The 26,430-nt window shown below is 40.1% G+C and overlaps 1 protein-coding gene across 2 annotated transcripts in view; it reads left to right on the top strand.

Annotated features, from left to right (window-relative positions):
• The window catches only part of SBF2 (SET binding factor 2), a 458,044-nt gene extending 431,935 nt beyond the window's left edge, over window positions 1-26,109 (top strand). For both annotated transcript variants that reach the window (XM_082659346.1, XM_082659345.1), the window contains 8 exons: window positions 13,621-13,747; window positions 15,877-16,004; window positions 17,167-17,400; window positions 18,487-18,591; window positions 19,994-20,187; window positions 20,887-20,974; window positions 23,595-23,726; window positions 24,743-26,109. In XM_082659346.1, the coding sequence (XP_082515472.1) occupies window positions 13,621-13,747; window positions 15,877-16,004; window positions 17,167-17,400; window positions 18,487-18,591; window positions 19,994-20,187; window positions 20,887-20,974; window positions 23,595-23,726; window positions 24,743-24,841 (1,107 nt within the window). In that variant the 3' untranslated portion in view covers window positions 24,842-26,109. The remainder of the gene's footprint in view (window positions 1-13,620; window positions 13,748-15,876; window positions 16,005-17,166; window positions 17,401-18,486; window positions 18,592-19,993; window positions 20,188-20,886; window positions 20,975-23,594; window positions 23,727-24,742) is intronic.
• Window positions 26,110-26,430: the final 321 nt, after the last annotated feature.

Below are 26,430 nucleotides of genomic sequence, written 5' to 3'. Positions count from 1 at the left end.
CAATCCCTATCAAATTACCCATGACATTTTTCACACAACTAGAATGATCCAAAAATTTATATGGAACCATAAAAGACCCAGAATTGCCAAAGCAATTCTGAGGAAAAAAAAACAAAGCAGGAGGCATAATTGTCCCAGACTTCAGACAATGCTACAAAGCTGCAGTAATCAAAACAGTGGGGAATGAGAGGACTGGCAGGTAAAGTCACCCATGTAGACTTTTTTTAATAAGAATTAAACTGAATCCATGTCAACTTTTTTTTTTTTTTTTTTTTTTTGCCACACTGCTTTGTTTGCAGGTTCTTAGTTTCCTGACCAGGGATTGAACCCAGGCCCTTGGTAGTGAAGGCACGGATGGAGTCCTAACCACTGGACTGCCAGGGAATTCCCATGTCAACTTTTTTAAAAGAATTAAACTGAGAATAGGACACTTGTTTACAAACTTCTTTACTGATTATTTTAAGATATCATCCATAGGCATTTGAAAATATCCATATTTTTGGTTTCACATATTTTTATCCTAAAATTAACTTAAACCTTTTTTATGGCTGAAATAAAAGTTTGTAACTGTCCCTTTTTCATATAATATTTTTCATATAACATCCTCAGATTTCAAAGGGTGAAATAAAGTTTAAAGGAAGTAAGTTTAACTGCTGTTTCCACAAATGAGGGATTAAAACTCTAATGACAACTTCCCCCACAGAAAACAATTATAAAATGAGACATGGGGAAAGGAAACTTTTCAACAAATGGTATTGGAATAACTGTATATCTATATAAAAAAGTATGAACCCTGACCCTTACATCATTCACAGAAATTTACCTGAAATGGATCATAGATGTAAATGGCTAAAGGAAATTATTCAAGCAGAAAATAAATGATAAAAGAAGGAATCTTGGGATATCAGGAAGGAATAAAGAACAACAGAAAGTAAAATATGGATAAATACAATAGACTTTTCTCCTCCTCTTCAGTTTTCTAAATTGATGGTTGAAGCAAAAATTATAACAGTTTTTGATGTTCTCAATATATGTAGAGGAAATAGTTAAGACAATTATAAGTGGGGGAGCACAAAGGGATGTAAAGGGAAGTAAGGTTTCTACACTTCACTAAAATGTCAACACCAGTCGACAGTAACAAGATATGTAATATAATACCCAGAACGACCACTAAAAAAGCTACATAAAGACATACACTCAAAAACACTATAGATAAATCAAAATAAAATTCTAAAAAATGTTCAGGTAATCCACAGAAGGCAGGGAAAAGAAAACAGAAAGAAAAAGAAATAGAACAAACTGAAGACAAAAAGTAAAATGACAGACTTCAGCCCTAACATACCAATAATTGCATTAAAAATGGAAATGGTCTAAAGAAAACATGACGTAACAGTATGCTTTTTATAAGAAACTTGGTTCAAATATGAAAGTATTGTCATAGAAGTTGTATTTATAATAGCCAGAAATTGCAGGAGGGAGGGGACAAAATGTCCTGAAACAGGTAAATGGCTAAACAAACTGGTTCATCCATACCATGGAACACTACTCAGCAATGAAAAGGGGTGAGCTGCTGATACAAGCGACGATTTGAATGGATCTCAAGAGCATGATGTTGAGTGAAGAAAACGCAATCTCCAGTGGTCCCATACTGTATGATTCCATTTATATAACATTCTCAAAATGACAAGATTATAGAGATACAGAATAAATTATTGGTTGTGAGGGTTTGGAGATAGTGGGGGAGGGGAATGGGTGCGACTATAAAGGAGTAGCATGAAAAACAAACCAATTGTCCATCAGCTGGTGAACAGATGAACAAATTCTGGTACATGCATGCAATGGAATACTACTCAGCAAGCAAAAGGAATGAAATGTTAATATACACAACAATATGGATGAGTCTTAAAATCATGATCAATGAAAAAAGTCAGATAAATCTCATCATAAGGGACTTCCCTGGTGGCACAGTGGTTAAGAATCTGCCTGCCAATGCAGGGGACACAGGTTCAAGCCCTGGTCCAGGAAGATCCCACATGCCATGGAGCAGCTAAGCCCATGTGCCACAACTACTGAGCCTGCGCTCTAGAGCCCGCGAGCCACAATTACTAAGCCTGAGTGCCACAACTACTGAAGCCTGTGCGCCTAGAGCCTGTGCTCCACAACAAGAGAAGCCACGGCAATGAGAAGCCCGCTCACCGCAACTAGAGAAAGCCTGCACGTAGCAACGAAGACACAATGCGGCCAAAAATAAATAAATAAATTTATAAAATAAAAGAAAAAATCTCATCACAAGGAGAAAATTTTTTTTCTTTTTATTTATATGAGATGGTGGATGTTAACTAAACCTATTGTGGTCATCATTTCACAGTATATGTAATTCAAACGATCATGCTGTAGCGTTAAACCTATACAGTGATGTATGCCAATTATTTCTCAATAAAAATGGGGAAAATGGGTAAAAAAGACTACAGACTACACAATATATGATTTCATTTATAGGAAACCCTACAAAAGGCAAAATGGTAGTGGTAGAAAAACAGATCAGTGGTTGCCTGGTACCAGTGGTCAGGGGAGGGGGTCGACTTCGAAAGGACATGAGCAAACTTTATAGGATGAGGGAACTGTTCTGTATCCTCACTGTGGTGGTGGTTATACAAATGTATAACCAAATGAACAGTGACCAAAACTAATCAACCTGTAGGCTTAAAATAGGGAAATTTTAGTATATTTAAATTATACTTCACTGAATATGAAAAAAAATTTTTAATTAGTAAGTCCAACTTCTTAGTAAACTGGAGTTCTAAAAAAAAAAAAAAACCCAGCAGCTCTCTAGTTTCTCTAGAGAAAAATTTGCCATTGTGATACCCAGGAAAGTACTTATAACCCTGGCTGCCTGGTCCAGGGAAATCCCAGTTAAGTGTGCAGAGTTTTACTTTTTCTGTACTGTTTTCAGTCTCATCATTAACCCAGTTGTGCATGGTGTTCCCAAGTCCAGAACTTATCAAGTTTGGTTTTTCCAGAGAACACACCTCTAATCTCTTGCTTGCAAGAAGGTAGTCATGAGGCAGGAAAGACTACATGAGATAGGAAAGGACCCTGGAGGTCTCACCACTGCCTCTCTAGACTTAAAACTAGTTCTCATTTTTAGCCCCCCTTTTCCTCCTATATAGGACTTGGGCCTCTGAGTCCTGAGCCTTTCTGGGTTTACAGGGCAAACTGTTACCTTTTCAAATCATTTTCATCCCAGTGTAGCTTCTCATCTCCTGTCATTTTCTGCTATTCTTCCTTCTGTTTTCCATCTTTCTGAATTTTCTTGGCCTGCTACTGTCTCCCCTCCCTTTCTCCCCACCTCGTTTTCAACTTTTACCTTTTAAAAATTCCTTTCCTCTAATTGAGGGAGAGTTGCTGGGGACTGAGTTTGTATGGCTGAATTTGGCTTAAGTTAAATACAGTATTAAATGTGTTAAATACGCATATTCAACTTGCAGAATTCTGCATACCTAAATATTAGAGTCAGCAAAAGAACCTACTCACCATCAGTAAGAAATTTCAGTTCTGAAACTGAAAACAAAAGTTGACTTTTAATGAAAACTCAATTATTTGTAAGTGAATGCTTCACAAACTGTAGAAAATAATATTGTTCCGGGTCTGAAGACCCCTTTAGTATGATTTCAAATCTGGTCATACTACATTAAAAAAAAATTAAAATATAAATTTTTAAAACTTTGTCTGAACCCTTCAACTTAATACTCTCACACATAATAACCTAAGTTCAGGCAAGTCATGGCAAAGTGAGTGTATGACATTAATTGCAGTATTTAAAGAATGCTTGGCTATGATAGGTGTCAGTTTTGGTGAAGTAGATTATTTTGTGCTGAAAAGGGACAATTTATTCATTCAAAAACAAGACTGTAGTTAACAAATAGAGCTTTTGATTCTTGCTGACTTAATTATAAGGTAGCGTTTCATCATCTCCTACATAGTGGTTTTAGGCATTAGAAAATGCCTTCTTCGAATACCTTTCAAGTGAACACTAATGCTCTACATGACTCTGGCTTTTGCCAGACAGTTCGAATTAGTGCTATCCTCAGTCTCTCAGGAGCACAAAACAGAGCCAAGCCTCAACAACATTTTTAAAAATAAGTGCAAAATTATGCAGCAGCTAGCAAAACTTCCCCAGGTGGAATGTGTTCCCTGCTTATTAACCTTTTCTAACATGCCGAATGCCAAAAGGCAGTCCATGGACGTATGCCTAGACTTGCCCATTAGTACTAATAGAGTTACAAAGAAAACAGATGAAGCGCTGATCTCAAATTAGAACTGCCTCATCATATAAAAAGCCATTGTTTGTGCCAATGTATCCAGGTGTCAGATGAATTATAAATGCTAGATCACAGTTTCATAATAGCAACATCTGGCAGATTTTTTGTTGCTTCTAAAAGAAATTGGCTTAGCTCAAATGATATCATTACAGGATGCTTCCTTTTCTTAAAATAGTTGAACCAAATTCAGAAGGAAAATACATCCAAATACAAAACAAAAATTTTTTTTACCTAAAATTTCTTTTTAAAATATAATACTAAGGGAAAAGATATGTATAATATGAATGAAAGCATGACGTATATGAAAAGCATCTCCTTTATTCCAGCATTAGAGTAAATCTTTGAGTGCGTCTTAGAACTTTCTCATTATTTGCTACTTTGAGGAAAGCAAGTAACCGTTATAACTTTGCCTTTGAAGTTTATTCAAATTGTAAATTGACTCACTCTGGTCTGGCTTTGTGGTATGATTCTCCCTACAGTTACCATATGCCAGCACTATGCTAGGTCCTATTCCAAAGAGAAAACCTATTTGCCTTTTAAAGATATGAGCTTTCCCTGTGAGTGCATGTGTGAGGAGCTAAGTCGCCCTCACATAGGTCTATTACTCTAAAATTTATCCATGCATATTGGCAAAATAACTGCAGTTAATTGATTCATGGTGTATTCAAGAGTTTCTGGTGTCTGCCTGCTTCCCAGTCAACTGAAAATTGGCAAAAGTTGACACACTCCAAGCTGATTTATAACAAAGCAACTTCACATTAAAGCTTTTAATATTTGAGCCCATAAAGTAAGTCTGAGTTTGCCTATCAGTCTCATTTACTAATTTTTGATCTTTAACAAATTATTCAGCCTCTCTGTGCTTCAATTTCTTTATATATGTATATATAGCAGAAGGATTAAAAATTTTATGTGAAGTGATTGGCACAGTACAGAAGGTATACAATTAATGTTTATTAAATCTTAATCTGTGAAATAACAAAAACTAGTGTTAGCTACCTATTTTTCTAGGGTGTGTCTAACATACCCATAATTTTTAAAATGTTGATACCATTAAATATAGGGTCTCTTGTAGCTTAATATTTCTAATTCCTGAAAGCAAAATCCAGTTTTAACTTATTATATTTTATTCCCAAAATGTTGATCTCTCCTGGGATTTGAGTCATAGCTTACTTTTATGGGCCTTTAAATTTTACAAAGTACTTAATGGCATATGGGCAAAAAATAAGACCCTATAAATTCATATTTCTCTAAATTCCATTTCAGATTCTCTTCCTATAAATAAGTGAAATTGGCAGATTTTACTCCATAATGGAAAACAAAACCAAAATGCCTCAAACAGCTTAGTCTTAGTATTTTAAATCTGTATATTTTTTCTCTTCATCAAGATAAATGCAAAATTATTTTGAACAACAGAATCCAGATGATGACTGAAAGAGGCCTAAAACTCTGTTCATCAGCATATTTGGGGAAATGCTCACATAGAATTAATTTATAGGCTGAGTGCCTGTCATTCCCAATTCTACATAATACAATAAGGCTAAATTTATTTGAAACAGACTTGCCTTTAGGCCCCCCAGATCTTGTGGCCAAGAAGAAAACTAATGAAACCAAAAGCTTTTGTTTGAAAAGATCAATAAAATTAATAAACCTCTAGCCAGACTGATCAAAGAAAAGACACAAATTACCAATATTAGAAATGAGAACGATAACATCCCTACAGATTCTACAGATATTAAAAGGACCATAAGGGAATATTGTGAACAATTTTGCATCAATAAAATTAAAAATTTAGTTGAAATGGACAAATGCCTTGAAAGACACAAACTACCCCACTCACTCAAGAAGAAATACATAACTTGAATACGCTTATGTCTATTAAGGAAATTGAAATTGTAGTTAAAATCTTTCCACACTGAAAACTTCAGGCCTAGGTGGCTTCACTGGTAAATTCTACCAAGTATTTAAGGAAGAAATAATAGCAGTTCTACAAAAACTCTTAACAGAAAATTTAAGCAAAGGGAGTACTTCCCAACTCAGTCTATGAGGCCAGCATTACCCAAGTCTGACAAAGACAGGGAAAGAAAACTATAGATCAGTATCCCTGATGATCATAGATTCAAATTTTCTAAACAAAATTTCAGCAAATCAAATTCAACAATATATTTAAAAGGTAATATACCATGGTCAAATGGGGTTTATTCCAGGAATGCACAGTCAGTTTCACATTTGAAATCAATCAGTGTAACTCACCATATTAAGGAACTTTAAAAAAACCATACATCATCTCAATAGATGCAGAAAAAGCATTTGACAAAATACAATATCCATTCCTTGTGAAAATTCTCAGGAATCTTCTCAAACTAAAAATAGTATCTATTAAAAAAAAAGTACAGCTAACATCATACTTAATAGTGAAAGACTGAACACTTTCCTCCTAAGATCAGGAACAAGATGTGAATGCCTGCTTCACCACCTCTATTCAACATTGTACTAAAGGTCATAGCCATGCAATAAGGCAAGAAAATGGTAATAATAAAGACATTCATGGGACTTCCCTGGTGGTCCAGTGGGTAAGACTCCATGATCGCATGCAGGGGGCGCAGGTTTCATTCCTGGTCGGGGAACTAGATCTCACATGCCGCAGCTAAGAGTCTGCGTGCCACAACTAAGAAGTCCGCATGCCACAACTAAGAGTCCACATGCCACAATGAAGATCCCTCGTGCCACGACTAAGACCTGGCACAGCCAAAATAAATTTTTTTTAAATTAAATTGAACATTTGGGGAAAAAAGTTAAATGATTTTAAAAAGACATCCACGCTAGAAAGGGAAAAGTAAAACTATCTTTATTCACAAATAACATGATGGTCCATGGAATCTATCCCCGCCCCCCCCATAAAAGAAAAAAAGCTACTAGAATAAATGAGTTTAGCAAGGCTGCAGAATACATGCTCAGTATACAAAAATCAATACTGGCAATAAACCATTGGAAAACTGAAACTTAAAAATCATTACCATTTACAGCAGTATCAAAAAACATGAAAGAAATCTAGCAAAATACATTAAAGACCTGGACACTGAAACTATAAAACATTACTAAGAGAAATTAAAGACCTAAATAAATCAAGAAATACCTGTTGTTCATGGATCAGAAAACTCAATGTCGTTAAGATGTCAGTCTCCCCAAATTAATCTAAAGATTCAGTGTAATCACAATAAAACTCCTAGGAGGCTATTTTGTAGAAATTGGCAAACTTATTCTAAAATCCATATGGAAATGCAAAGGATCTAGAATAGCCAAAACAACTTTGAAAAAGAACAAAAGTGGAGGACTAGCACTATCTGATATTATTATAAAAGTATAATAATCAAGACAGTGTGGTAATTGGTACAAAGATAGACAAACAGATCAATGGAATACTGTCCAGAAATAGTTCCATACATATATATGGACAACGGATTTTTGACAAAGATGCAAAAGTAATAGGTAGAAATACGATGTTACTTATTTGTGGAATCTAAAATATGATACAAATAACATTTACAAAGCAAAAACGGACTCACAGACCTAGAAAACAAATTTATGGTTACCAAAGGGTAAACGGGGTGGGGAGGGATAAATTAAGAGTTTGGGATTAGCAGATACAAACTACTACATTTAAAATAGATAAAAAGCAAGGTCCTACTATATATATAGCACAGGGAACTGTATTCAATGTCCTGTAATAAACCATTATATATATATATATATATATATATATATATATAACTGAACCACTTTGCCATACACCAGAAACTAATACAACATTGAAAATCAGCTATATTTCAATTAAAAATTTTTAATGAAAAAAATTTAAAGCAATAGGTAGAGAAAGACTAGTCTTTTCAACAAATGGTACCAGACAATTGGATTTCCAGATGCAAAAAAAAAATTAACTTTGACCCATACCTTGCATCAATATAAAAATTAATTCAAAAGGGATCATAGATCTTAAATGTAAGATCTACTATAAAACTTCTAGAAGAAAACATAGGAAGAAATCCTTGTGATCTTGGGTTATTAGGCAAGGATATCTTAGATTCAACACCAAAAGCATCATCCATAAAAGAAAAAATTGATAAATTAGACTTTGTCAAAATTAAAACCTTTTGTTCTTCAAAAATCACTGTTACAAAAATGAAAAGACAAATCACAGAGTGGGAGAAAACATTTGCAAATCATGTCTGCTGGAGGACTCGTATCAAGAATATATAAAGAATTCGCAAAACAATATATAAGAAACAACCAACCTATTTTTTTTAATGGCAAAACATTTATACTGACCATCAAAGATATATAGGTGAAAAATTAGCACATGAAGATACTTGATATCATTTATCATTAGGAAATGCAACTTAAAATCAAAATAAGATATTACTAAATACCTATTTTCATGACTAAAATTTTAAAACTGACCACCCCAAGTGTTAGCAAGGATGTGGAAGAACTGGAACTTTCTAACACTGCTGGTGGGAATATAAAATTATACCATTGTTTGAGAAAACAGTTCTTAAAAATTTAAACATACCTACCTACCAGGTGATTCAGCATTCCATTCCTAGGCAGTTACACAAGAGAAATGAAGTCCTTATGCCCATAAAAGGACTCATACATAACTGTTCACAACAACATTATATGTAATAACCAAAAATCTAGAAGCAACCCAATGTCCATCCACAGGTGAATGAATAAACAAATTGTGGTATATCCATGCAGTAGAATACTATTTAGCTGTAGAAAGGAATTTAGTACTGCTAACCCAACAACATGGATGCATCTCAAATAATTATGCTTAGTGAAAGAAGGCATACAAAAAAAGAGTACAGGGCTTCCCTGGTGGCGCAGTCATTGAGCGTCCGCCTGCCGATGCAGGGGACACAGGTTCATGCCCCAGTCTGGGAAGATCCCACATGCGGCGGAGCGGCTAGGCCCGTGAGCCATGGCCACTGAGCCTGCGCGCCCGGAGCCTGTGCTCCGCAACGGGAGAGACCACAACAGTGAGAGGCCCGCGTACCGAAAAAAAAAAAAAGAGTACATACTTATGATTCCATTTATATAAAGTTCTAGTAAATGCAAATTAATCTGTAATGACAAAAAGCAAATCAGTCATTGCTTGCAGAGGAGGGTGCAGGAAGATGCAAAAGGAGCACAAGGAAACTTTTGGGAGTTATGGATGATATGTTCACTATGTCGATTGTGGTGATGATTTCACAGATGTGTGGAGACGTCAGAAGGTATCAAATTGTACACTTTAAATATATGCAGCTTATTGTATGTCAGTTATACCTCATTAAAGTTGTTTAAAAAAAAATCCTGCGGCTAACAAACCTCTAAACTCTCATGCATTCCCTGTAATAAGTTCTTAGAGGCAGTCTCTTTGGCCTGATCCCATTTCATCTATTAAAACAATACTTAACAGAAGGAGAAGGAAGCACGTGGATTGTGCCTTGTGGAGACCACTGTGGGGGGATACAGCAGAAGAGGCCAGGTGTCCCATTGACGAGGAAAAAAAGCCAATTAACTGGAAAAATTGAGTCCCTGGGATGTAGGACTAAATGGTGGAGAAAGCACCAGATTTTGTCTTGTGAATACAATCAGGTCTTTGTTTCTCATTATGGTAAAAAGACATTTCAGAAAATCCCTTGTATTTCTTAATGTCGGATTCCAAATGTGGTTATCTAGGCATTAATCAACCCAGCATTTGACTCAGGTCAATTTGATTTTTTTTTTCATTGAAGAAATTTTCATGCTTGTTGCTTAAACTGTTGCTACACAGTAAAAAAAAAAAAAAAAAAAAAAATTGTTCAGCATCTTCTCTTCCACTTCCAACAGACCTGATAACTAACTCCAGTATGAGGACAGACTGTTTTTTTTCCCCAAGCAGTTAGCAACTGCAGGTGCCATTGTGGCACACAGATGCAGACACTGCTGCCCCCAAGCTCTCACACCTTAATGTTTTCTAAGCACCAATTCCAATTCAAGCAAGGCTGGTGCCAGCGGCCTTGGAGAAGTGTTAGCTTTTCTAACGTAATTGTGGAGTGCAGGGTTTGTGGTGAGCCCAGTCACTCAGTACAGTGGGCTATGAAAGCATTTTTCCACTTGTAGAGGAGTGCTTCTAGTCCTAGCATCTGATCTCCCTGAAATGCCTGTAAGTTCAACTTAAGGTCGTATTCGTCATCATTTCCATTCTACTTTACCTCAGAAGTGGGTCATGAAAATTATATTCCTAAGCGCATTAAATATCAGAATAATCAAGGAAAGATACAGTTATGTGTGAGGCAAGTGGTTTTTATGGAGAACAGTCATTGAGAGAAATGTTTTGTTATTCTGGAGCTTTGTTTAATAAGTTTTTAAAAGAGTTTTTTGAACTGTCATGGACTGGGTCAGTGGAAATAGCCCTGAACTCTTCTTCCCCTGGACACAGTGAGCCAAGGGTCTGGCCTGTGATTACCAAGGTTTATTCCAGGGGCTGTTGGGGCAAAGTTGTTCTTGGAGCTCACCCTGCCCAAGCACATTGCAGATTCTCCTCCCTGAGATTCTCAGATTGGTAGAGAACCAAGTTCTATCCTCTTAGACCTGTCTCCTTCTCCTGTCACACCACCCACAATCCAGGTCACCCCCCTCCATCATGTGTGCACCGGCCCCTTGAGGTGGTGCTACTGATTCTGAACCAGGAACCCAGGCTAAAGAGTTTAAGTTCTAAAACGTAGCATATGGCGCACAACCTCGCTATTCAGAGCCACATCCCAGTTGTCTCAGGGAAAGTGTTCCTGTCCTGGGGAGACCAGAACCAACTGGAAGGGCAGTGGCTTAGGTCAAGAAAGCAGGTCCACAGTACACAAGCCCATTGCTTAAGAGTCAAACTCTGTTTTAATACATCTTCTTAACATCCATTTTATGTTGTATTACTTATGATCTAAAATTTTAGTTCAATGTAAAAGCCAGAAAAAATGTTATAGGAAAAAAAACCTTTAATCATCACAGAAAACTAGGTTTCTAATCAAATGATAAACATTGATAAAATCACTGATATCCAGATCATGACTTTAAATTCCCACTGATCTGTTGGGTAATCAACATATTGCACACATGTCTGCTCTGTTTGGCTGACCAAGTGTTGGTCTACATTGCCAAATTAAAACATGGAGAGGAAAGCTGGCTTTTAGACAGCCTGCCTCCAGTATTCATTTGAAACAGCTTTTAAGTAAATACAATTATGATTGGAACTTATCTCAACCAAGCAAAATTCTCTAACTGGTCATGAGAGAGTGAGCAATCCAAAGGTGAGATTGCTGGGTGGACTGGAGAGCATCACAAGGTCATCAGCCTATCTTCTGCCGCATGAGATGGCTCCATGGAGTCTGCGTACAGGTTGCCTAGAGCACGCTATAGCTCAGTGACCGTTCCGGACTCTGCCTTCCTCCCACCCTCCCATGTCATTCCCTCATCCTTATTCCTCTCCCAGTGACCTCACTAAGTTACTGATGGAAAATTAATGTTAAAAGGCATAAGCTCCTACCCCTTCCCTTGGCACTTGAACATACCTTTCTTTTTATCTACTCTTCTGTCCCTCCTCATTTTTAAGGCTGTTCCCTGTTTCTGGACCCTTAGCCTCATTCATTCTTGCTTTCCCAGGGCCTTACTCTCTTAGTTATCAGCTCTTTCTCCACAGTTTATTCTCTCTCTGTTGGCTCCTTCTACATTGCCCTACATTTCCCGACATTTCTTTTGTCGGGAAAACGTCTCTTGCTGTTGCCCCAAACCACCACCTTCTCTTCTCATTCCTGTCACTGCCAAACTTGTGTAAGCATAATTTTTCTTACTGTATTACACACTATTACACCACAAATGCCTAGAAAGCAAGAACCACAACTTATGATAATTTGCATATCAAGTATCTAGCACAGTATAAAGTAGTGAAGGAGGCACAGCCCGAGGAGCCTAGCAAGCCAGGGTTCAAATCTGGGCTCACTAGTTGCTGTGAATGACCTTGGGTAAATTATTTAATCTTGCTCATCTTCAGCTTCCTCATTTGTAAAGTGGGGGAGGGGAGGGTAATAATTCTCATCTTCACAGGATCTGAATAGACATTTTTCCAAAGACATACAAACGGCCAAAGGTACATGAAAAAGTGTTCATCACTCACTAATCATCAGGAAAGTACAAATCGAAACCACAATGAGACATCACTTCACACCTGTTAGAATAGCTGTTATCAAAAAGACAAGAGGTGACAAATGTTGGTGAGGATGTGGAGAAAAGGGAACCCTTGTTGGGAATGTAAATTGGTGCAGCCACTATGGAAAACAACATGGAGGTCCCTCAGAAAGTTCAAAATAGAGCTACCGTATGACCCAGCAGTCCCACTTCCGGATATATTAGAGGGAATGAAGTCATTATTTCAAAGAGATATCTGTACTTCCACATTCATTGCAGCATTATTCACAATAGCCAAGAAGTGGAAATAATGTAAGTGTCCATCTATAGATGCATGGATAAAGAAAATGTTATATATATAAACATGAGAAATTCATTCAGTCATGAGAAAAATGGAAATCCTGCTACTTGCAGCAATGTGGATGGAATCCGAGGGCATTATGCTAAGTGAAATAAGTCAGAGAAAGATAAATACTGTATGATCTCACTTATAGGTAGAATCTAAAAAAGCCTTACTCATAGAAACAGAGTAGAACGGTGGTTACCAGGGGCTGGGGGCGGGGGGATGGAGAGATGTTTGTCTTCCAGGTATAAGAGGAGTAAGTTCTGGAGATCCCGTGTACACCATGGCGACTATAGTTAACAAATACTGTATTCTATACTTGAAAGTTGCTAAGAGAATAGATCTTAAATGTTCTCACCACCACCAAAAAAAAAGGTAATTGTATGAGGTTATGGAGGTGTTAACTAACCCTCTTGTGATAATCATTTCACAATAGATATGTGTATTAAATCATCACATTGTACACCTTAAACTTACACAATGTTATATGTCAGTTATATCTCAATAAAGCCGGAAAAAAATAATGCCTATCTTGCAGTGTTGTTATGGAGATTATATGAGATTACGTTTATAAAAAAAAACTCCTAGCATGGTGTCTGTCAAAAGACTGGTTCCTTTCCGACTTCCACTCATGGTAGGGATTCAGTTGACTGAGTGACCAAATGGTCTCCTGCATATTTCAGGTCAGCACTCAGTGGCATGGCATCCACTTTTTGTTCCATTTGATTCTTATTCTTTTCTTTGCCTTGTGTGTTTCAGGTTCACAACCAGTATCCAACTGAGTTTGAATTCAATCCCTATTACTTAAAGTTCTTGGCTTTCCACTATGTGTCTAATCGCTTTAAAACATTTCTCCTGGATTCAGACTATGAAAGATTAGAGCACGGTACGTGTTTGCATGCCCTTGTTCCATCTTTCTTGTTAGTTTTATGTGTTTTTAATTAAAGACACTAATAAGATAACCACCCCCAAGTGTGGCAAGGCCACTTTAAGGTTTTACTCTACAAACTACGAAAGTAGAATGGACATGAGTGAGTGAGATTATGTGCTGTGTTAGCTCTTAGGGGCTCCAAGTGGTCATCATGTAGCACCTTTGAAAAGTTAAATCTGCTTATTACTATTTTATTATCTCCAAGCAGTATCACTGTTAGTGGAGAAACACTTGATTCATAGTTTTTCCATCCCTGGTACACTCTGGTAGGTAAGCTGCCTGCCCCTGGAAGCAGTCTGTATAGCAGTTACGGCCATGGGCTCTGGAGCAAACAGAATAGTTAAATTTCAACACTGCCAGTTACCAGCCAAGTACTTTGGACAGGTTAGGTATCTCTCTGAGTTTCCTCATCTTTAAAATGAGGATAATAATATCACCCACCCCTTTGGGCCAGGATGATTCCATTAGGAAATATTTGTAAATTTCTTAGCACAGTTGCTAGCACAAAGAACTCAACAAATTTTAGACATCACCATTGTTATTATAATTTTTAATAGCAGTAATAGTTGTAAAGAGTAGATTCTCAAAAGCCAGTCAGCCCTGTGAAAACGTTTCCCCAAGGGGAATTTTACATTCTTACTTTTGCTGTTTTTATAGTGGGGGGGAAAGGGGGATACACATGAGTATTTTTGTTAAGAAGACAAGTAAATAAAGAAAATCAGTATATTATATTGACTATTTTCAGTATATTATATATACCTGAATATTCATAAAGAAGACTCTCTTAATGGCTGAAAATATTTACTAATATTCTCAGTTTAAAATATGAAAGCAAAGAAATACTGCTTTTCAGTGCATGCTATTAAAATTATCTAGCATGATATTTCATCCATTTGGTAAAGGAGACAGCACTGATGAGACCGTTTCCTTTACTGTTTGTACTTCCAGACCTCTGTTGACTCATAAAATTGTCATTCCACACATCATAATCAGAAACCTTAATTTTTTAAGCACCCGTGTGTTGGGAAGACATTAAGTAGAGCTGGTTACAGTGGACATTAGAGTCACTTGGAGAACTTTTTTAAATGACTGATGTCTGGGGCCCATCCTCAGAGATTCTGATTTAATGGGTCTGAGGTGAGACCTAGGCACTGGGATTTTTTTAAGCCCTTTTTTTTTTAATGAGTGGCCAGGGTTGAGAACTACTCTTCTGCACTCTACAGTTGAAAGGTAGAGAAGAAACATTAATTAGTCTTGGGGGCCCCTCATATTATAGGATTTTGTGCAGCCTTGGGCATGAGACCCTCTTTTATGATAAATAAAATGCTTGTTGACTTTTGACTGAATCTTTTCATTCAAAGCAAGACAGCACTGCTACGAGAGGCACCCTTCCTGGCCTTTTAAAGAAATACCTCCTGCCTCACCCTAACACATCTTCCTCTCTATTAAAAATAAAGTGGGCTCATGTGAGTAACAGATTGACTGTTTGAAAGGTACAAATATAGTACCTGAAGTGCCCCCCACCCCCGCAAATTCAGCTTTTGTGTTTAAGTCATCCAAGGATACGGACCGCATCCTTCTGACATCCAAAGTCTCCATGACCATGATTTGTGGTATATATAAATTACCAAAGAAAACACTTTAAATAGCTTCATAATAAACAGCCAACAACTTTAAAAAGAAACATAAAATTATGTTTTTAACTGACTTTCATCAAATCATTTTCCTTCCATTTTCTCTTGAAAAATGTGTAGAATGTCTCCTGGCATGGACCTCTATGAATCTAGATATAGACGCGGGATGTCGATTGGAAGGGAGTCATGCTGTCCTGCTAAATGCTTGGGGAAACTTTATCCCAGGTTTTCCTTCCATTTAGATTTGTTTCCATATAGCTATGAAGTCCATTCCTATCTTTAGCTTTGCAGTCATTTTCTAAGGCTTCTGCACGTGCGCCGCTGTTTCTAGAGCCGTGTGAAATATTCCATTTTTCATCTGCTACATGCATCATATTTTTAGGCAAACTGTTGATTTATCTGACTTCTGTTTTGCTTTTTTTTTTTTTTTTTTTTTGACGGGATCTACAGGAACTTTATTTGATGATAAAGGAGACAAGCGTGCCAAAAGAGGAATTTGTATTTGGGAGTGTATCGATAGAATGCACAAGAGGAGTCCCATTTTCTTTAATTATTTATATTCACCAGTGGAAACAGAGGTACAGAAAGAAAGCATTTATGTTTCATTTTTGGAATATTTTGTGTTAAAGTTTTCCTTACTTTTTGAGCATATATAAGCTGTTTAAGCGTTTTATAAACATTCGACTAGGTTTCATACCAGAAGCTATTTAAAAGTTGATACACTATGGGTTTAGGTTATGATGGAATGGAGACGGATACCAAATTCTTGACCACAAAAATTAGAAGCTGGCCCCCCAACCATAGAAAGGATAACTTCAAGAAAGTCAGAGCAAGTCAACTTTCCCTGGGAAGAAAGAACAAACAAAACTTGAAACCTTAGCAAGCCGTGTAAGCAGAAAAGATTTCCCTAAGTCCATTTGTACCAAAGCCATGGAAGAACCCCTGTGAGAAGCAGGGATGTTTGGAGCCCAGCCCAAGAAGGATGACCTCTCAGGGACAGCCATCCTCTGCCATGCATGTCTGCATGAAATAGGCTCTGCAGTGGAGTAGACCACCTTACTCAGGAGCAAGGAAGGCCTGGCCCTGGGCCCCATGCAATAGGACCTCACCCTGGCCTTTCTCCAGATGCACCCTTCTCATGAGGTGAGGTGTATGAGAAACCAAGGGTACATGCTTGGATGCCTCTCCTTCATCTAGACCATGCTCTGGCACTTCAAGATTCCTTGCCCAAATTCAAGTTAGTCACCAGACCACTTCCCCAAGCCAGTGAATGTATCCCTAAGCTAAAAGGGCAGCTAAGGAGTAGCTGTTTGGACAGGGAGTAGACAAGAGTTTAGCTGCATGGGCTGGGGTATATACACACGTTCATAAGAGACCCTCAGAATATAGGACAGAGCTGGGTCAAGAGGAGCAGGGCTTTAGGCCAAGAACTGGGAGCTGGGACCAACTTTCCCAGTGCCACCACTTCCTGGTGTAGAATTCCCAGAAGTCCAAGAATTCTCAATTGGAGCCTGGCCTTCTAGGTCATTAGGAAGTTATATTTGTCAAGGTAGGAGCATAGAACATATTTTATCTAATAGTTATGTTGATGTATAATGTTTAAATATATAGATATATGGTATTTGAACCTCTATTCATACTTTTTCCCTGGACCCTGCAATGTTAGGGGCTGGCCTGCCAGTAAGCTTGGGGCACTTTGGGGTCAAGATGAAACTATATTTCAGAATTTTCTTTATACAGGCCCTGAAGCCCAATGTAAACGTTTCCAGCCTCAAGAAGTGGGATTACTATGTAGAGGAGACCCTTTCCACAGGGCCTTCATATGACTGGACAATGCTGACCCCTAAGCAGTTCCCCTCCGAAGACTCTGAACTGACCAGAGGAGCTGGGCCCCAGAGCCAGAGGAGAACAGTGTGGCCATGCTATGATGATGTCAGCTGTGCTCAGCCCGACGCTCTCACCAGCCTTGTCAGTGTAAGTCAGCCGTGTGTAGACACACTCTTGGGGCACCAGGGGACCTGGAGGCACATGAGGCCTCAGGAACTGAGCTTAGTTAAGACTGGTTCACCAGCTCCTGGACATAGCTCTCCTTACTTTGGGTTAGCACTATAGCTAGCACTACAGGAGTATAAGGACACCAGATTTGCTCCCATGGATCAGTGGGGAACCAGGCTCACGTACTGGCAAAGAGTCTCAGTAAAAATGAGCTTTTCAGCGTTAGAAGGAAGCATTCGAGCAAATGGAGCCGTTTGCAGCTTCGCAGCTGTTTCAGCTGGCCAAGCAGCCTGAGTCAGGCCTGGGCTATGGCTTTTGTGGGTGCCTTACTTCCTCTGGTCAGAAGTGTGGGTAGCTGATGGCCTGATGGGAGCACTGCCAACCATCTTCTACAAGGAATATTCTGGAGTGAAGCCACCCTGGCAGTAGCTACCCTGATGAGAACAGCAGCCCTGAGGAAAGGGTTTGAGCCCAGATACGGGCCAAACAGTTCCTGAAGAGTCTTCTCCGTCCAGTTTCCTGACCAGGACGAGCGTGCTTCAGTGAAAACACCGTCACAGAGGCTGCCGCTCTGCTCTCCAGCTTCCCTGTCTGAAGGAAACTCCATTCCTTGGGCATTTCTTGGTTCATTTTTTCTACATCTGGTTTGAATCATCAGAGTTGAGGGGTTCCTCTGTCAAGGACGACAGACTTCTCATATACCTCAGCTATTACAGTTTGGACACCGGCCCAGTGCTTGACCTTTTGCTGTGGCCATCAGATGTCCTATGGGCTGGCCAAGGGTGAAGGTGTTGGGGATATTTATTTCATCTATTTAAGCCATCTGTACGAAAAGGCCCGGTTACAGGTCCTAATAAATCACCTTTGCCACAATGCATCGCACCAGCTAGAGCTCCCACCTCTGTTCCTGGCTTGGGAGGCTTCTGAGGCCCCATGCTTACCATGGTTTTTCACTGCCCTCTGGCCACGCTGTTCATCTAGTACAGAGGGGGTGTGGCTCTGGGGAACATCCTGATTTCTATGAAATACTTATCTGTCAGAAAACTCCTTTTAATTACTTTGCAGGAAATTGAAAGACTGGAGCATAAATTGAACCAAACAGCTGAGAAGTGGCAGCAGCTATGGGAACGGGTAACTGTGGACCTTAAAGAAGAGCCCAGAGCAGACCGTGTGAGTTGGCAAAACCCTTTGAAGAGCTACTTCTGAGCTTCTGGAGGGCGCTAGGTCAGGTGGGGCCTCTGCCGCAGGTAATTCAGGAGGTTTATGGCCAAAGGGAGGGTCATGCCCTGAGGGTCCAGGGCAGAAAGCTCCGGATGACTGGGTACTTCCTGAGTGCCTCACTTTACCACAGTGACATAACACTTATGTTCCAGGGCCCTGTATCCAGGGGAGATTATTCCTGGTGTAGCGCCTCTGTGGTTTCAGCTGATCTTCTACCACATGAGGGAGGAGGGCAATGCCAAGACCTTATCTGCGCCAGAGAAATAATCAGAGAAAATGAAGTGTTTTAAATGAGCAAAATATGCTGCTTTCCGTTGTTCACACCCCCTTTTTGTTTCTGAATTAAGAAACATTTATCGTAAAAATATTTTTAAACCAAATACTCTTGTTTTCTGCTTCTCACAGCCCCTCCACCTGTAGTATGTGGAAGGGCTGTGCTGAGCGCCACCCACACTTTGTATTCTGTTAACCCACAGTGAGGGAGTGGCGTCTCAGCTCAGGCACACTGGGACAGGCTCAGATCACACAACTGATACGTGGGGCGGCCACCAGTCAAACCCACATCAGATTGACTCCAAGTGCAACAGAAGGGAAGTTAGGACAGATGAGTGTTCTGAAGAGCACTTCAGGAAAGGAGAGGTCGGCAGGGTCAGATGTCACAGAGGAGTCAAGGAGAAGGGAGTGTAGAAGGAAGCCTCCAATGTGGTAGGAAGGGGTCCTTGGGGTGCCTTCTCCTGCCTTCAGATGGCAACTCAGGAGCTGTTATCAGACAGGCCACAGGTAGGTGGTGTCTTACTGCTTTTTTTCTCAGAAGAATAAAATAGTTCCTTAATTTTTTTTCTGATTATGAAAGTGAGATATGTGTATTCCTTTAAATAAGACAATATACAGAAAGTTATGAAATAGACAGAAATCACCCAAAATTTATAACCTAGAAATAAACCATTATGCCATCAAACTTGTTTTATAATTCTAAACACATATAAAAGGGATTTACTATACATGCAGTTTTAAAAACCTGCATTTTTTTTACTTAATATGTGGCGTACATGGCCTTCAGTTTGTCCCTGTTATGTAAATCAGCATCATTTTTAATGGCTGTCTAGAAGTCCATTGTATGGAAATACTTTTTTTTTTTAAGCAGTCGCATAATGATGGACATTTAGGTGGTTTCTAGTTTTCTGCTAGTTTCCTAAAAAACTCCAGGATAAACATCTTTTTATATATATTTTACATATACATATATATGGTCCAGTTATTTCCTTGAGGTAAATTTTTAGAAGTGAAATTATCGGATCAGTTGTTTAAAGTCTTCGGAAAGCTTTCCTAGCTCCTGTTCTGTCTTTTTCAGCCCCAGAGACACCCTTTGGGCTCCCCAGGAATTGTGTCTACCAACCTCCCTTCCTATCAGAAGAGGTCTCTGCTGCATCTCCCAGACAGCAGCATGGGGGAGGAACAGAACGCCAGCATCTCCCCATCCAACGGAGTGGACCGGAGAGCAGCCACGCTGTACAGCCAGTACACGTCCAAGAATGATGAAAACAGGTTGACGTTGCTAAGCCCTCCCGGGTGTACTGAAAAAGCTCTCCCCACCCTGCCCTCGGCCACACCGCAGGCCCTTTAATAAGCTAGGCCTGTGCCGTGCCGCCTTCTGTAAACTTAAAATGGGTCCGCTTTAATCCTTTGTCTCTGGTTTAAATGCGTTAGACGGTTCTTGGAAGAGGAAAAGTCAAAATTACAACTAAAATAATGCCAAGAGGTTGTAGTTATTTGTGACGGGTCCTGATTGCTATTGTCTCATGTCTGCCAGATCTCTTGAGGGAATATGTGTTAGTGAGCACGTTTTCAGGGGCAGACTTCAGCAATCCAGCGCACGCTAGCTCAAGCAGAGAGGAATTTACTCACATAAATTGGGAAGGCCAAGGATGTGCCAGTTTCTTACACAGCATCTTCAGGCTTCTGTTGTTTGCCAGCTCTGCTTTCTCCCATGGGCTGCATCTACCCCAACATGGTATAAAAAATGGCTACTGAGAGCTCCAAACCTCACACGTTTGGTAATTCCAGCAGAAAGAGGCAGCCTTTCCCCAAAGATCTAATAGAAAAATTCTAGGGGGAGATCTGATGGATCTTTTTTGGATCATCTGGGGGAAATAGAGGCTTGACCAACAAAAACAACAGATATCCCCTTTACAGCACTTTTTAAATGAAAAATCAAATTAACTTCTATGTCATCGTTATTTCTAGGTCCTTTGAGGGAACGCTCTACAAAAGAGGGGCTTTGCTGAAAGGTTGGAAGCCCCGCTGGTTCGTTTTGGATGTAACAAAACATCAGGTAATAAATACCATCACAGCCTATAGAAATCACTTCTCCCTAGGCTAGGCTCAGTCCCCGGCTGTTGTGTGACTCTCAGCAGAAAGGCACAGCCTTCATGTACAGAATGCTTTCCTAAGGCCTCTCATATGCTCCTGAGGCTCCTCCATGGACCCAGTGAGGAGCAGTAGTCCTGAGACTGAGTGCAGCAGCCTTCTGAGAGAGTGCAGGTGTGTGCAGGCAGAGGCAGTGACTGCTGAGCCCAGAGCATCAAGAGCAATAGAACTCTGCTTTTTAATGCTCATGTTAGCTCCTGCTACCTGCTCTTAAAACCCAGGCCACGAGAGGACCTGAGGTTTTCAGCTTGTTGCATACCACATGCACATACAGAACCCATGCCTATGAATACTCCCCAGAAGACAGATTACCTTCATCTTTGCAGCATAACACATCCATTCAAAATCGAGGGTGTTCATGTATTCAACAAACATTTATTGAACACTTTATCTGTGCCCATCACTGTACTTGGTACTAAAGAAGGCATCATTATCCCTCAGAGGTGACAGCAACAGAGGATGGAGGGAGCCCTGAAATAGGCAGAAGGGGATGTGCCCACCCAAGCCTGAAATCCACAGTGGGCAAGTACTAGACTGGACCTCCCAGACCACGCTGGGAAGCCTTTTCCCCACTGCTAGGTTCTCTGCTGTGGCTGTAGCACCCCACACAATCCTGAGTGTCAGAATCTTTGCTCCAGTGATCTTGGTTGGGGTGGAACCCAGCCCTTCTGCACCCTTCACTAGTGAGAGTCGCATGGCCTCCTACGTTCTGACCACAGACCTCACTCTACCTTGGACCTGGCCAGTCAGCCTTGAGCAGCTTCTCAATGCACTTATGTCCAACATGGAGTCTGTTCAGAAAGATACAGACTGTTAGGCCAGTACAGTGCTCTTGTTGGACCTGCACCTAGATGACTCCTGACAGATGAATACTTTGCATGGGGACCCCCTTTCCCTCTGCTCAAGGAGTTTCATAAAGGTTACACAGAATCTTTGTGGAAGAATATAGAGAAGTTTTTACAGATATGCAATGGAAGCCCTTTTTAGGGGGCTGGACTTTAAACAACATTGTCTCTGAAACCATAGAGCCTACACTGTGTAGAAAAGTTTCATTAAATCACTAAATATAACAGGAGAATGTCATAATTTTTCTATAAGTTACAATTACATCAAATTATATTTGCATTCTTGCCAGTCTTTTAGATTTCTTTAACACGAAAGGTATATGGTTTTTCTGTTTAGTCCTACTCATACTATGCCTGAATGGAGAGGCAGAGAAAAGTCTGAGGCCAAAACCACAGAGACGGAGGCGCCACACACATTCCTGCCGTGTAGATTATAGAGAGTGAAGTCCAGACTAATTTAGTTAGAGTGATGTCCAGTCCTTACACACAGTAACCACTCAATCAAATGTTGAGCTATTTATTGTTTTTCAAAAGTCACTTTATATCTACATGCTATTTGGAAACTTGCTTTTTAAATATAAGATAGCTTGGGGCTTCCCTGGTGGCGCAGTGGTTGGGAGTCTGCCTGCTGATGCAGGGGACGCGGGTTCGTGCCCCGGTTCGGGAGGATCCCGCATGCCGCGGAGTGGCTGGGCCCGTGGGCCATGGCCACTGGGCCTGCGCGTCCAGAGCCTGTGCTCTGCGACGGGAGAGGCCACGGCAGTGAGAGGCCCGCGTACCGCATAAATAAATAAATAAATAAAGATAGCTTGGACATATTTTCCTACCAGTTCATAATAGATCTTAACATTTTTGAAATGTTGTATAGAATTCCATATTATTGATGTACCATCATTTAATTAACCAAAACCATATTGACAGATACCTTTTCAGTTGTTAGCTAATAAAATAAAGGCAGTGCTGAAGGAAACCTCTTTATAGGTGTGTCTTTGCATGCTTGTGGGAGGGTTTCTGTAGGATAAATTTCTAGAGGTGGGAAAGGTGTATCAATAGGTATAAACATTTTAAATTTTAGTTCATATTGCCAAATTGTCCTCTAAAAGGCTTCTGACTAATTATATCCCCACTAACAGTGTTTGAGAATACCTAGTGCCTTCCATTCAGCCTGAATATTGTCAGCCATTTTAATATTTCTTAATCTAAGTGAAAAGTGAAATCTCATTGATTTCATTTACTTTTCTTTGATCAGTTAGGTTGTTCATCTTCTCAGATGTTTATAGGTCACTCACATTTCTTCTGTGACTTGCCTGTTGAAATCCTTTGACCATTTTTCTATTAGGTTGTTTATCTTTTTCTTCTCAATTCTAGGAATTCGGTATATATTCTAAACATTAACCCTTTTTTATATGTTACATGTATATATATATTTTTACAGTTGTTAGTTGACTTTTTCTATGTGTAATACACTTATTTGTTCAAATTTCAAAAAATATGTCTTTTTCCGCCTTTCTCCCAGCTGTCTAATTCCTCTTCCTAGAAGCAACCAGCGTTTTTAACTTCTTGTCTATTCTTCCAGGCATAGTTTAGCAAGATGTGGGAAAGTATTCAAATACATTTTGAAAAGCCATGCTGTTTTCCCTTTCTGTGTCTCTTATATCCCATGTATCTTTCTGGTTCCAGCTGCGATACTATGACTCGGGTGAGGACACAAGCTGTAAAGGCCACATTGATCTGGCTGAGGTAGAAATGGTCATCCCTGCTGGCCCCAGCATGGGAGCCCCAAAGCACACGAGTGACAAGGCTTTCTTTGATGTAAGTCGATCTTGCCTTTTCCTGGCTCTATTTGCACATGATCCCTTACAATCCATCCACCTCCAAGAATCATGGGGCCTCAGAGCAATTGGTGGTAACTGCACATGGGTCACAGACCCACCCCGGCTGTGGGAATTGCTACAGAGCTTGAACCCAGCACTCTTCATCCCCAAACCTGACCTCTCCCTGCTGTCCACATGTCTCAGAAAGGCTGCACATCGCTTTGCACAAAAGACTCCTTTAAAAGGGATCCAGCTACACGTGGAAGCAGATGAACGCCTTGTTAAATATTGTTAGTTATTCACTCACCACCTACTGTCAAGAACAGATATTACTTCCCTTTGTATCCATTGATCTTCATGCTTGATCATCCACAAAAAAACATCCTTAGTCACACATGATGACTGTCTGCCCTAACATCTTCAGCAGTCCTTAGGTGGGCCTTGGGGCATTTTATGGGCCACATGATAGGGGACTTATCTAATCCCCAGAGCCAAGCAGGACTACATATGGAACACAGGTCATACTCTAGGGCCCTGCTCAGCCTATGAAGCCATTTCCCTGACTCTGGGCTGCCAGTGTGGCCCCAACTGAAGACTTAGAGAAGGGGATGGAAAGGGGACATGAAAGCCAACCCCATCGTGGTGTGGATGAAGCTCGGCCTTCCTGGCGCCTGTGCTGCACTGGTGCAGTGCGTGGGCGGGGCCAGAGACTCCAGCCATTCCTGACCCTCTTCCTCAGTCAAGGAAGGCCCCGGGAAGATGCAAAGTCAGGCTTTCCTAGTGTGTCTCTCTTCTCTGCCAGGCCCTTCTGTTGACATCCCCCTTGACTTTCGGGGCCAGGAAAGTATAATGACTCTAAAGGCAATGACAGTATGATAGTGGGAGACAGAGAAAATAACAGAGGTTCTGGGGCAGAACGGAAAGGAAAGGTCACAGGGATTTATTTGCACACTTGCCCAAAGCCATAGACTAGCCCTGCCCTTCATCTCTGGTTCTCTTCATTTGATTTTATAGCTCAAGACCAGCAAACGTGTGTATAACTTCTGTGCCCAGGATGGACAGAGTGCCCAGCAGTGGATGGACAGGATCCAGAGCTGTATATCTGACGCCTGATGCCCACGGTCAACCCAAACAGAAGAGGGAGGAGGGGCTTGTGCTGCCAGATAGGAAAAAAGTGTGTGAGTCCTTGAGGAGCTGACAGCTTCCTGCTGGTTCTGATGAGTCATCCTAGGGCCTAAGGTTCTCCCACCCAGACTTAACCCATTCCCCTCTTTTAGCAGTTGCTAAGCCTGCTTAGCCTGAGTGGGTGTGTTACACAGGTCTGTCAAGAGCCCTAGGCCCTCCCTGTATCTTGCACTAGGTTGTTCTAACAGGGTCTTCATGGTTAGGGATCAGAAGAATGCTTTCTGAGCCGACCGTCATCCATCCCCTAGGCAAAGTGGCTGCCACCTACCTGGGTCCTTCTTCATGAAAGATACATAGATCCTTTTTGTTCTCCAAGGTCCTAATATCCTTGGAGAGCTTTCTGACAAGCAAAAATCAAAATCCTCCAAGACTATCTTCCATTCTGCATAGACTAGGTTTCCCATCAAAGGCTCCTATTCTTACTACCTGACCTTAGAGATGCTCAGTTCTCTGGTGCTGTCAAAGGTGCTTCCGTGATACCTGCTCGACCATTGGGGTTCACAGCAAGACCATCAGTGCTCAGTGGCAGGCAAAGGGGGGCACACAAGATTATCCTGATGCAAAAAGATTGTCCAGAGAATGATGCAGTAATCACCAGGCCAATGCAGGAAAATACTGCTTCCAAAACACTGAATTTTCTAGGCCAAAGGTGCCCTGAGGATGCAGGACTTTGTGCTCCCATGTATTCTTCTGCTCCCTGACGGCTTCTTACACAAAATAACATGCAAAAAGCTGAATGCACTAACTCACAAAACAGACACTTGCACTGAACTAATAACGTGGAGATGTTTGAGAGACAGAAGCCAGCTGTTTATGACCACACGACCCCTATGACAAGGGCTGTGTAAACCGAGGTCGCACTGTGGCGTGACTGGATACCCAAACGGCACCTCTGCACATGAACAGTAGGGACTTGTTTGGTCTTTAGGTTTTCTTTACTTCTGATAGCCTGTGTTTGTTCAGCTTAAGACACCAGGAATACTGTTTCTCATGGCACACAGAAACAGCTTTTCTGCAACGGCCGCTGCGGTTGGCTGGAGTCGTAGGTAGCTAGATCATTACATTTGTTTTGAAATGTTAATATGTTAAATACCAAACTAATATTTCAAAAATATGTATATATGAGTTCTTATATCCTTGTTTTTCAGATAGTCTGCTTATAATTTAATATAAAATTAACTGATTCATTCATAAAATTTCAGTAGTGAAATGGTTCCCTTTTTAAAAAGCCGCTTTGTAGATTAAAAATAAATCAGATTTTCAAATTTAAAATTATCTACACACTAGAAAATAGAATTGTGTTAATATATAAGAAATTGGGGGATGATAAGAATGAAGGATTTTTCTATCATTTTCATTTTATAAATTGCCACCTGTGAAAATGGTTTTTGCACATTATTTGTATTTTTCTTTGTATATGAAATAATTTTTTGTACTCTGTAAAATATGGAGCCCGTTGTACCCTCAGCTATTTGAGACTTTACACAGTGCTTCTTTTGTAACTGGATTCTTGTAAC

This window comes from Grampus griseus (assembly GCF_964374135.1).
Source record: "Grampus griseus genome assembly, chromosome: 8".
NCBI classification, from domain to species: domain Eukaryota; kingdom Metazoa; phylum Chordata; class Mammalia; order Artiodactyla; family Delphinidae; genus Grampus; species Grampus griseus.
This window is presented reverse-complemented; position numbering and strand designations above follow the sequence as displayed.